Source organism: Heloderma suspectum, chromosome 11 (assembly GCF_057233095.1).
Source record: "Heloderma suspectum isolate Gila_16-S chromosome 11, 16-S_ref, whole genome shotgun sequence".
Taxonomy (NCBI): Eukaryota; Metazoa; Chordata; class Lepidosauria; order Squamata; family Helodermatidae; genus Heloderma; species Heloderma suspectum.
The window spans coordinates 44,865,960-44,878,998 of record NC_139468.1 but is presented as its reverse complement, the minus strand read 5'-3'; the positions used below and the strand labels follow the sequence as shown (position 1 = coordinate 44,878,998).

Here is a 13,039-nt window from a genome sequence, read left to right as displayed (position 1 = left end):
GGCGAGCCTGTGATGGAGGTGGGACCTCCCCTGAAGATCTCAGGGCACAAGCACACTCATAGGGGAGAATACCATCTTTCAGATAAGCTGGACCCAAGCCGTATAGGGCTTTATAGGTCATGAACAGCACTTTGAATTGTGCCTGGAAATAGACTGGGAGCCAGTGGAGCTGTTTTTGCAGGGGAGTAGTATGCTCCCTGTAGCCAGCCCCAGTCAACAGTCTGGCAGCAGCTCTTTGAACCAGCTGAAGTTTCCGAACATTCTTCAGAGGCAGCCCCACGCAGAATGCGCTACAGTAATCCAAACGGGATGTAACTAAGGCATGTGTCACTGTGGCCAAGTCAGACATCTCAAGGAACGGGCGCAGCTGGCGCACTCGTTTTAACTGAGCAAATGCACTCCTGGCCACAGCTGAAACCTGGGCATACTGGCTCAGGGCTGAATCCAGAAATACAGTCCCATACTTCCATAGTCTTCTCACACATTTCATCACCGCCAGCTCCCTAGAAAATCAGGGTGCTGGTGTGGCTCCGCTTCGTGAGAGAGGATGCTCAGGAGCAACTGTGTCCACGGCCCTGGTCATTTCTCCATTCCAGAGATCGGCCAGGGCTTCGACAGAATCACCTGCCGAGGCAACAGGAAAATCCCCAAGAGCTGTCAGGAAACCATTTGGATCCATCCTCCTCCTGGGGCGGACTCTCTTAATCGGCCCTCCACCCCTGCAGAGGTTCCAAGCACCAGCAAGTCTAAACCCCACCAGGTAGTGATCTGTCCATGACAACAGAACTATAGAGAGTTGCTCCACTCTCAGATCTCTATCACCCCATCCACCACAGAAAACGAGGTTCAAATTCCCCAGCACAACAAACCCTGAGACTACCCCGGCTAGCTCAGGAAGGGAGACTGTTGAGCAGCGGGGTGGACAGCACACCAACAGAATCCCTATTCTGTCCCGGGCATCACCTTCAAATACACACATTCGAACTCCGCAGACTGTGGGACAGGGCACCTGGTCAGGGGGATCGAATCCCGATAGACCACTGCCACTCCACCTCCCCGTCCCCCGGGCCTTGCCTGCAGCTGAACAGAGAGCCCTGGAGGGTAGAGCTGAGAGAGATTAAACACTGTGGTGGGGCCCCTTTGCTGGGAACACAACCAGAGGAGCTCCCAATGGCATGTCTCTTCTCACTTTCAAGGGATGTCATAACAGTGGAAGGCTACCAGAGCCAGCTGGGAGTGGAACAGGCACAGCACCCATGGGACAACTCTTCAGAAGGCAGCCCTGAAGGGAACTTACCAGCGAGAAGGCTGACCCCTGCGAGATAATGGACCTCCACTATTATAGAGCTGCAGCTAACCTAATGAATCTACCTGAAAAGAGGGAAGGCTTTTCAAGAAAGATGGCCAGCCGTACCACAGAGAAAAACCATGGGATCCCAAATATTGCCTTCTTTGAAGAAGCACTCCTGTTTGTTCAACAGCCTTCGTCCTGTAGGTGCTGAAACTGGATTCTTAGGATCATAACCACCTCAGAAGTTGCCAGGGCCAATATTGCAGGCCACATGCAATTCCTTCAGCGTGCACAGCTCTGCAATGATTGGCAAGTACTGGATCTCACATTTGAAGAATGAGCCCCTCACCACAGGGACTTCTGCACAAGGGAAGCTGCTTAGACTGTGTGAGGAAGCCTGGTCTTGAGCAGCAAGAGGCTTTCCCTGATTGTGGAGATGCACCAAGCAGAACAGAGCAACCAGGTGGGGCAGACGATGGAGGCCTCCCACCCTTCCTGCCACCTGCTTCCCAGCTCTGAGAGGCGACCCAGGTTGTCACGACTGACATTATGGATTCCACATCTAAATGCTCAAGCCTTAAAACCATGGGAACCAAGCTCTGCTTCCACCTGGGTTGGTACAGGCTGCAGCCATCCAACTTACCTGAGCTTTCTCTCTCTTTGTACGGAGCAGCACATCTTGGTAATGCTGTGCTACTTCGGGAGTCACCCCCTCCAGTTTTGCTGCAGGAATCTGCAGTGCCTGCAGGGTCTTTTTGGAATCGCCTTCATCCAAAGCCTCATTGATGAGTCCAATTGCTAAGATCCCTGGAACAAACATGACATAATGAAAAAAATGCATCTAGTTAGCACAGGGAGACACAATCTGGCAAGATGACAAGCAATGACAGCCCTTTTACTCCCAAATGGTCCACCCATTATGGTAATTTTGTTTCATCAGCCAAGCAGTTGAGGCTTTCATGTTCTTGCCACCTCTTCAAAGAAGGAAAGGACTATCCCTGGCCTTATCCCAAGTTTACTGATAGGGCTGAGGGAAACTTCAGGGCATCCAGGGGTCTCCTCAGAATGAAAGGATCTTGCAAAGACTTTGGTATTCACAGTCCCAGAAAGAGGCACTGCCTGCTCCAGAATTCCTTCTAGCAACCTGTCTTGACTGCTCAGGGACAGCCAGGGTGGATTCACCGACATTCAACCAAAAGTGTTTATTTCGTCCATAGATCTTTCCACATATTGGTGCATAAGACAGTTGTTAAAACAAATAATAGAACAGGGATAAATCAAGATACGTAAAATAGAATAGCTCAACTAATAGAAGGATTAATAGAAAATGAAATATACATACACATAGAAATGTGAAGGCTTGGAAAAAAAACACCAGAAAAATTCAGGAAAATATATTTATTTTTCCAAGGACCATTTTTTTTCCTGAAAAACTGAGCAGCTTTAGATTATGAAATATTTTCTTTTAGAATGATGAATAAAATATTTAAGACAAGGTGTTTATATATTGCTACCCAGCTTTACTCCCCCCAAAAATTTCTAACAAGTATGTAATAGGACTTTTAAAGGGTAGAAATGTAAAATTTCGGGAAACAATGAAGCCAAGGGGGGAAATTATTTTTTTTTAATCCTTGTAAGATTCCCAGCATAGTTACTTCCATTCCTTATTAAAATTCTTGCTCTAATGTATCTCTTACTGACAGACATTTAGGGGTGCTCCAAGTCATGCTCAGTTTCCCAACATGTGAGTAGATTCACCATATCATAATATGGAAGGAAATGTATTCTTGACAGTTTGGGTTTTGTTCTTCAGAGACTCCATAACAGACTCCCATGTTTCTGGGCTTGTTCTGGTTAGATGCTGTAGCAGTCAATTAATGTAGTTCTAATACAAAATCCACATGTGAAAGAACCAGTGTAGGTTACCCACTGCTGCCACCAAATGCAATAAAACAGCATGTGGGTTATCCCACCTATGTTTCTTTTTTAAAAAAATTAACTTTGTGGCTTGGGTTTATGGAACTCACTGCCACAGTTTTTAATGAAGTTCCCAAATAGACCTAACTGCTCTGTTATAAAATCTTTAACTGCTTCCACTAGAATAAACCCTTTCTACTGAAAAGAAACTCAGTGGCCTGATTCCTACAGGATAGGTATGGGACTGACACCACCACTAGAGAGAACCTTTCAAAATGAACAGAATTATTTACAAACAAGAATAAAACATCACTTTTCAAATAACAGCTGAGATTGCTTAAAGCAGGGGTCCCCAACCTTTTCAGCCTGTGGGTGCATTTGGCATCCTAACAAAGCACCATGGACACCAGTGACAAAATGGACACCATGGGGTGTGTGGCTACTCACAAAATTGCCACCGTGGTGTATGTGTGTGTCAGGTCAGAAAGGAGTCGAGTGCGAAAGCAAGCAGGGAAAGGCTCTGGCTTCCCCCCTCCCCCATAAAAAGCATCCACCACCACGCACTGCAAAAAACAAACAAAAGAGGTTGGGTGGGGCAGCCAGCAAGCCCAGAAATCTAGCATGCACAACGAACAAAAACAGTGCAGGCATGTGAGCTAGCATGTGGCAAAATCCTTAATTTTGCACATGCTCTCCACATGCACCAAACAACATCCAGAGTGCCACAGCAAACACAAGGCAGGTGGCCATGGGGGAGAATGGGAAATGCCCCCTCATCACCACCACCCCGAACACAAAAGCCTAGAGGTAAAGCAACATGGGCAGATGAGTGAATGTGCAGGAAATTCCGCTGCATTTCCCACCCACCCACCCCCAACAAACAAGCAGACAGAAACAGAGGACAAGCACCATACCCAACACACAAAAACAAAGGGTTGGAGACGACGCACAATCCCACTCACCCCCCCAAATGCAGATAGGAGGGTGAGCACACAGGCAGGAAATGCCCTCCCTTTGCCTGTGCTCCCCTCTCAGATGAAAGAGACCTCAGCCCACTCAGTCCCATCCCCATCCTTCCAGTTTGCATTCAAGGGGAACGCTTACCTTTCCCTTCCAACCCAGCTACCCAACTCTCATGCCTGCTCCTAGCAGACACAAAATGGGAGTAAGGACATCAGTTTATAACCTATTACTTTGGCCAATCCCAATGCCTTTCCCAACTGTATAAAACAGCTCTTCCTTCAGACCAAATTTCCCTAAGTTCTTTGAGGACCTGCTGTTCTGGGCCAATGATGATTCCCTCTTCTACAAGTCACAGCCTCAATGTGTGAGTGGAAGCAGCTGAAGTCCAGTTGTTTTATGAAGGATGGTCAGATGTAAGCCTTCAGGGTAGCCCCAAAGCACGAACAGCTGCAGTGAAACCTGTGTCAGTTAATTCTAAGCACAAACAGGGCTACCCACTTCCTCACAATGTTTAAATTTGTTTAAAAATGTTTTTTAGATATATGTTGTCTGTGTGTGCAAAGGGCTGGATGTGCCTGATCTCGTCTGATCTCAGAAGCTAAGCAGGGTCAGCCCTGGTTAGTACTTGGATGGGAGACCACCTGGGAATCAGGCTTCCTGCATTGAGCAGGGGGTTGGACTCGATGGCCTTGTAGGCCCCTTCCTATGCTGTCTGTTTATATGTTTTTATTTATATGGGCCAAGGGATCACGAGTGGGTAAAGTTATAATCTCAGCCTGGAGTGAGGTGGAGACCAAGCAACAAAGGCAGCACACAAACATCCTCACGACTGGCAAGAGGTGGCCATCACAAAAAAAGCAGAGAAACGATTTAAGAAAATGTCATTTGTCCAAGTTGCCTACAACATTATTGCATTAAAGAGTGAAAGAAAATCCAAAAACTCCTTATCTTTAGCTTTCCCCTTCCATCCAGCAACGTTCCAGGATAAACAATTTAAAGTAGAGGCTCTGTCATGGAATCGATGATGCTGATTCAAATCATCAAGTAACCCAGCTTGGTCATAGAACTCGCAGCCATTCGTAGCTGAAGGACAAGCTAAGGACTCTCTATGTTGAAGAGAAGGAACTTGGGGGGGGGGGATTGCTGGTGATCCCTGTTCTGATGGTTCTAGATATTGATTTATAAAGTTATTTCTGGGAACTGATGAGCTTAGACATGATGTTTTGAAATCATTTTTTAATCAATTTTTATTGTGAGTTTTAACAAAACAAAACAAACAAAAAACATAACAAAACCAAAAAAAATAACAGATATATTATATGGATAAATTTTGTTTATCTTTAATCTTTAATATTTACTGATGTAAATGTTCTCTGAAATTACTTACGTGCTTTTTGGAATGTAACATATGGTCAGCATAAATGGAGTTTTCGCGCCCTTTTGATTGCTAAAAGACATACTACGATACTGGACCAATAAAAGCTCACTGCCTATAATGCAATGGACTGAAGACTTAACAACGCTGGCAACATTTGAAAGAGCGGTATATAGGCGTAACTTTCAGATGGACTTATACACGGATATCTGGTCTGTTTTTATTGAGGTTTACGTATAACCTATTCTTTCTCCCCCTCCCCTCGCCCCAAATATTGTAATATTTGAATCTGAGGATTTTAGAACATGTTGTTATGTTTTGTTTTGGTTTTGTAATGTTTTTGGTTTGTCTGTTTTGTTTTGTTAAAACTCACAACAAAAAAATGATTTAAAAATGATGTTTTGAAATCATATGATAAATCAAGTTGTTTTGGGGCATCAGTGAAATTGCCGTTTGATTTGGATTCATTTATTTTGCAAAGAGGGACTAAAGCAACAGGACAGCCTTCATGGAACTCAGGTAGAAAATCAGCTTTAGGCTGAGGTGGTGATTTAAATTTTACAGAAAGTCCTTGAAGTCCTTCCTTCAAGTCAGAGAGCCTTTTCACAATATAGTTCTGCTGTTCGGGTAGAAATTTAAATATGATCCAATTAATGCCTCTTCATCAGAATAAAAAAAGGAAGTAGATTTATCTTCTGTTCCTATTCGGTATAGTAAACTTGCAGAGCTGAGTCCTTACATCTTTCTGGCTTCCCATATTACTACACTCCAGCTCAGACCTGGGACCAGGTCCCATAATCCCAATCAATCAAATCCATCTCTACCTTTCTTGATTTTTCCCTACGATGAGACATTTCAGTATTAAATTTAGGAGAAAGTACTCTTATCTGTTTATTGATAAAGTATTGTGAAGGGATTACCCTCGTCTCCTCACACTATGCCTTAGTTCTTATTAACAGAGGTCTCTTGCGAGAGGAAAATGTCAGAATAAACTTTGGGAGATGGAAGCTCCCCATAATTGTTTCAATTTATAGGCTATCAATCTCACTGAAATGTACAAAAAGTAAAGATGCTGAATTTGGTTTGGCCATTGAAACACATCCCCAGTAGGGTAGAAAACCCTTACAGGGTTAAACAGACAAAAATATATTGTTAGGTTGGAGAATCAGCTCATCAGTAATACCCTCTCCCTCTGTCAGAGGTTTAATCCCATCATATCTCAATATCTTAAAATCAGGATCACATGCCTGAACTTGTTTGTCTTCTCTAATATCTAAAGAAGTTACCATAGACACTAATTTATCCAGTCTGGTTAAAACTGCATCTAATTGTACCTGAGTTAGATTTACTACCTGTAAGATAGAATTATACTGTTCTAAGATAGGTTTGCTTGATTGTCCTTCTTTGGTGGTAAAACTCTACAGGTAGCTACATTTATCTTATGATTGGAGCCAATAGATTTTGGTTGATTAGAGTCTTGTGCAAGAATTTCATACTTGTTTTGAGAAGGGATGGTATAAGATTTCAGATTTCAGCAATTGTTCAGATCAATAAAAAAGCTCTCTAGTTTACTTTGCTTTGCCACAGGCAAGGAGGGATCCACCATCTCTTCAGCAGACATAAAACACTTTTTCTTACACATATTAAAAACCCAGCTAAACTACACCAGGGTATGGAGTCAAAACGGGAAACCTAGAATAGGATGTTTCCTTTATAGAGGAATAATAAATAAAAGCCCCTAACTGATGATGATAATAATAATAATAAAAAGAGATGCTTAAAATAAAAAAGCCACTAAGGGAGCAATCCTATGCGGATAGACGGCCACCTCCGAACTCAGAGGCGAGCGCCTATCCAATGCAGGGCGGGAGGAGTGTGGAGGAGATCGTCTCCTCCACGCTCCAACCACCTTGCATTTGCAGCTAAATGGCCAATTTCAGCCATCTAGCCGCAGGATGTCAGAGCGCAGGGGTGGGGAGGCTGGACAACACATAGGAAGTGCCATACTGGCACTTGCAAACTCTATGCCCCGCCCCCAGGAATGCCCCCTTTTGCCTTGCTCCGCACTGCTCTTCCGAGTGCAGAGCCCGGGGAGGATCCTATGAGGTGGCGGGGGAGGGGAGGTGGTTCTCCAGGAACCGACCTCGGAGTGTGGGCTAGCGGCCATAGGATTGAGCCCTCGAAATATTTTTACAATATTTTAACAATTTTAAATAACAAACTAAAAAGATAAAGCAGAAAAATATCTGCTTTACAATTGTTTTCCATAAGCCCAGAAAGAATTTAACAGCCAAAAAAAGCTACTTTAGCCTTATCTGCTCTGAAATGATAAAAACACAATATTATAATTCTAGCCCCCAAATTAACCTACGTTAAGTCCATGTATTAGATAGGTCATTTTTGTATTGAGAGATCTCTTTGTCTTGTCCAACGAAGAGATGCTTGAAAGGCGATGCCTGGGTAATTATAACAGCTCACTTGCGCAATACACTGACCAACTATATTCTAATTATAATTTTTAGAACACTAAGACCTTAGTCTTTTGATAATTTATCGTCAGATAAAGATCCATAGAATCATAGAACAGTAGGGTTGGAAGGGGCCTACAAGGCCATCGAGTCCAACCCCCTGCTCAATGCAGGAATCCAAGTCAGAGCATCCCTGACAGATGGCTGTCCAGCCTTCTCTTGAACGCCTCCAGTGTGGGAGAGCCCACCGCCTCCCCAGGTAATTGGTTCCATTGTCATATTGCTCTTACAGTCAGGAAGTTTTTCCTGATGTTCAGCTGGAATCTGGCTTCCTGTCACTTGAGCCCATTATTCCGTGTCCTGCACTCTGGGATGATCGAGAAGAGATCCTGGCCTTCTTCTCTGTGACAACCTTTCAAGGACTTGAAGAGTGCTATCATATCTCCCCTCAGTCTTCTCTTCTCAAGGCTAAACAGGCCCAGTTCTTTCAGTCTCTCTTCATAGGGCTTTGTTTCCAGTCCCCTGATCATCTTTGTTGCCCTCCTCTGAACCCTCTCCAGCTTATCTGCATCCTTCTTAAAGTGCGGTGCCCAGAACTGGACACAGTACTCCAGATGAGGCCTAACCAGTGCTGAGTAGAGGGGAACTAGTACTTCCCGGGATTTGGAAGCGATGCTTCTATGAATGCAGCCCAAAAGAGCATTGGCCTTTTTTGCAGCCACATCACATTGTTGGCTCATATTCAGCTTGTGATCGACAACAATTCCAAGATCCTTCTTGCTTGTAGTGTGGTTGAGCCACGTATCCCCCATCTTGTAACTGTGCATTTGGTTTCTTTTTCCTAGGTACAGAACTTGGCATTGATCCCTATTAAATGTCATTCTGTTGTTTTCTGCCCAGTGCTCCAGTCTATCCAGATCACTTTGAATTTTGTTTCTGTTTTCCAAAGTATTAGCTATCCCGCTCAGTTTTGTGTCATCTGCAAATTTGATCAGCATTCCCTGCACCTCCTCCTCCAAGTCATTAATACAAACGTTGAAGGGCACTGGGCCCAGGACTGAGCCCTGCAGTACCCCACTCGTTACCTCTCCCCAGTTTGAGAAGGTCCCATTGATAAGCACTCTTTGAGTCCGATTCTGTAGCCAACTGTGGATCCACCGTTGTTTCATCTAGCCCACTTTGAGCTAGTTTGCTCATCAGGATATCATGGGGCACTTTGTCGAAAGCTTTGCTGAAGTCGAGGTATATGATGTCCACAGCATTCCCACGGTCTACAAGGGAGGTTACTTGATCCAAAAATGAGATCAGATTTGTCTGGCAGGACTTGTTTTTGACAAATCCATGTTGGCTTCGAGTAATCACGGCATTGCTGTCAAGGTGCTTCCAGATGGATTCCTTTATCATCTGCTCCAGAATTTTCCCAGGGATTGATGTCAGACTGACTGGTCTGTAGCTCCCAGGTACCTCCTTTTTACCCATTTTGAAGATAGGGACAACATTAGCCCTCCTCCAGTCATCTGGCACTTCCCCCGTCCTCCATGATTTCTCAAAGAGAATAGACAGTGGTTCTGAGAGTTCTTCTGCCAGTTCCTTTATTACTCGAGGATGCAATTCATCTGAACCTTGAGATTTGAACTCATTCAAAGTAATTAGGTGTTCCTTGAGCATATGCCTGTCGATCTCAAGATGCAATCCTGCCCCTTCAGCCTGTACTTCGCCTTTGCCAGGGGGGTCAGAGACCCTCTTTTGGGAGAAGACTGAGCCAAAGTAGGAATTGAGCACCTCTGCCTTTTCTTTGTCATCTGTTATCGTTTTGCCATCCTTATTTAATAGCTGAACCATCATTTCTTTCCTCTGTCTTTTACTATGCACGTAGCTGAAGAAAGCCTTTTTGTTGTTTTTAGCATCCCTTGCTAACCTCAGCTCATTCTCAGCTTTAGCCTTCCTAACGCCATCCCTGCAATTCTTTGCTATCTGCCTGTACTCTTCCTTTGTTACTTGGCCTTCTTTCCACTTCCTATATGTGTCCTTTTTTGCTTTCAGGTCATCCCTAAGCTTTTTGTGAAGCCACATTGGCTTCTTCTGTTGTCTTCCACCTTTTCTTCTTGTTGGAATTGTTTGTAATTGTGCCTTGAGAATTTCCTTTTTTAAAAGCTCCCACCCATCTTGGGCTCCTTTTCTCGTTAGCGTCGCTTGCCATGGGACCTTACTGATCATTGTTCCGAGTTTATGAAAATCAGCTTTCCTAAAATCCAGGGTACGCGTTTGACTACACTCGGCTTTTGCTTCCCTTAGAACCAAGAACTCAAGTACAAAATGGTCGCTTTCCCCTAGAGTTCCTGTAACTGCTACTTGATCCACGAAGTCATCTCTGTTGGTTAGGATCAAGTCAAGGATAGCCGATCCTCTAGTTCCTTCCTCTACTTTCTGTAGGAGGAAGTTATCCACCACACAAGTCAGGAATCTCTGGGGGGCCATGTTTTGCAGAATTTGTCTCCCAACAAATATCAGGGCAGTTGAAGTCCCCCATTACTACTACATCATGCTTCCTTAAAACATTGGCTATTTGCTTTCCAAAAGTTTCATCCTTGTCTTCTCCTTGATTGGGTGGCCGGTAGTAGACTCCGACCACCAGGTTCCTTTTATTCTTTGCTCCATTTATTTTAACCCAGATGCTCTCGATGGGGCTACCAAGCTCCTCCTCCTGTATTTCTGTGCAGCGATATGTATTTTTCACATACAGTGCAACCCCACCTCCCTTTCTGTTCCTCCCGTTCTTTTTGAACAAGTTATATCCTTCAATTGCTGTATTCCAGTCATGAGAGTCATCCCACCAAGTCTCAGTTACACCTATCAAGTCATAATTTCCCTCTTGTATGAAGAGTTCAAGTTCGTTCTGTTTGTTTCCCATACTCTGGGCATTAGCATATAGACATTGGAGACCATGTGCTTCATAGTCTGGCTTTCTTCCTACATGTGTCTGAAGACTATTATTGGGCGCTATCAGAGCTGTTCTCTCCGTTGCAGTGCATGCGCCTACGTCCACTGTTAGCCCCAACATTACATCTCCCTTCCCCGTAGGATTCAGTTTAAAGCCCTCCTGATGAAGTTCTTCATGCTGTGGCCAAACACATTCTTCCCATCCTTTGTGAGGTGCAACCCGTCCCTAGCCAACAGCCCATCTTCCAGGAAGTATAGCCCGTGGTCCCAGAATCCAACATCCACAGTATATAATTTCCCTTTTAGAGGCATTGAATATTTCCCCACCAAACCGTGATCCAGAGTGGAACAGCCCCTTTTAAAGCCCACCTGCTCTGCACCCATAACATTCCTCTCCTCAACCCAGTCCCTTAATCTGACCTCCAGACACATAGCGTGCAACTTCCCTATTACAGATAAAGGCTTATAGGGCAATAGTTTGCTGATTCTATCTTACTACCTTCCTTATAAATTGGAATGATTATTGTTTCAGTCCAACTTAGTGGAATTATGCCTGATTGATCTATATGGGAAAATAAGGATACCTGAGATCCCTCCCACCACTCACTCTGCTTCAGCAGCTCCAACAGTATAAAGTCGGGCCCTGGGGCCTTCCCCACTTTCAAATCCTTAATAAGATTTATTACTTCTAGGTCCACTGCAGGTTCCTATGATGGCAGATCCTCGGTTTCCTGTTCTAATAATATCCCCCTTTCCCCCTTGGTTATAGCATTAAAAACAGAGTAGAAGTGACGCCCACATACTGTTGCTGATGTACAACAATCATTAATTCCACTCATTCCTCACAAAGCCACTAATACCATATACCAGAGCCAAATTCCTATTGACGCTAAGCTTCTATCAACTGGGGCCAAATTTCCTTCTCCATCACTTTCTTCTTTTTTAGAATCAGGGCTTTATACACTTTTTTTAGCTGAAAGTTAATAACTGGCAGTACCCTCAGCTTTCCTAGACTGAGTATAATGCTTTTAATTTTTGTGAACCACCCAGAGAGCTTCAGCTATTGGACGGTGTAGGAATGAAATGAAATGAAATAAATAAATAAAATAAAACTACTTCTTAAGAGTACATTCCTCATCATACCAATAATTCTGTCTAACACCAGTATTCTTTCTCCACTGCCCTGCTTCTGTTAATACAAGGACCTACATTATCAGAACTAATTTATCATACAAGGCAACTTATTAAATGGATTAGCTGCTATATTAGCTTTTAATTCCCTAAACTCCGACGCAGTCAGTACCTCACACACGTTTTTATTCAGCTTGATGGTTAAATAGGTGTCTCCTATTTAAACATTCAATTGACCTCAGTGCTTGCACTGATGTCCAGGCTGGACCAAAAAAGGAGTCCAGTTCAATAATTAAGGGCTGATAAAACAAGAATTTGTTTCTTACCGTGAATCTCTGTTCTCCAGAGCCTCACAGAGGGCATTCCTTAACCTCGGGATGGCACCTCCCTCTGGAGCTTGTAGGCAGAGCCAAACGTTGCTTCTTCGGGGGAGGAGCCGCCCTCCCTGCCCTGCTCTGCCCTGCCATCTCAGACTGGCAGAGCAAGCAATCCTTCAACCCCACATTGCAAATAGACAAATAACAGAACTATGCCCGGAACTGGTGTGAAAACAGAGATTAAAAGGATCAACACCTGCTTAACTACCAGGCTAAGTTGTCACAGAAAACAATTTGGACAGGAAGGAATGAACCCAGGAATCCCTGCCTACCTCCCACATATGTGCGGCAGCAGCGGCAACAGCTCCCTCCCGCTGAAAACTACACTACTCCCTATATTGGGTGGATGGAATGCCCTCCGTGAGCTTCTGAGAACAGAAATTCACAGTAAGAAACAAATTTCTGTTTTCTCCAGAGCCTCACGGAGGGCATTCTTTAACCTCGGCACTTAGCAGAGCAGTACATAACCCTCAGGGTGGGACAATAGGGACTAGCGCCCTAAGCCACCAGGACCTTCTGCAGTACCTTATGTCGAAAGGCTGCATCTGCATAGGCAGCAGCATCAATTTTATAATGC

At 44.2% G+C, this 13,039-nt stretch overlaps 1 protein-coding gene across 3 annotated transcripts in view; it reads right to left on the bottom strand.

Annotated features, from left to right (window-relative positions):
* The window catches only part of IQGAP1 (IQ motif containing GTPase activating protein 1), a 190,814-nt gene that overhangs the window by 104,795 nt on the left and 72,980 nt on the right, over window positions 1–13,039 (bottom strand). For all 3 annotated transcript variants that reach the window (XM_084817840.1, XM_084817841.1, XM_084817842.1), the window contains one exon: window positions 1,935–2,098. In XM_084817840.1, the coding sequence (XP_084673966.1) occupies window positions 1,935–2,098 (164 nt within the window). The remainder of the gene's footprint in view (window positions 1–1,934; window positions 2,099–13,039) is intronic.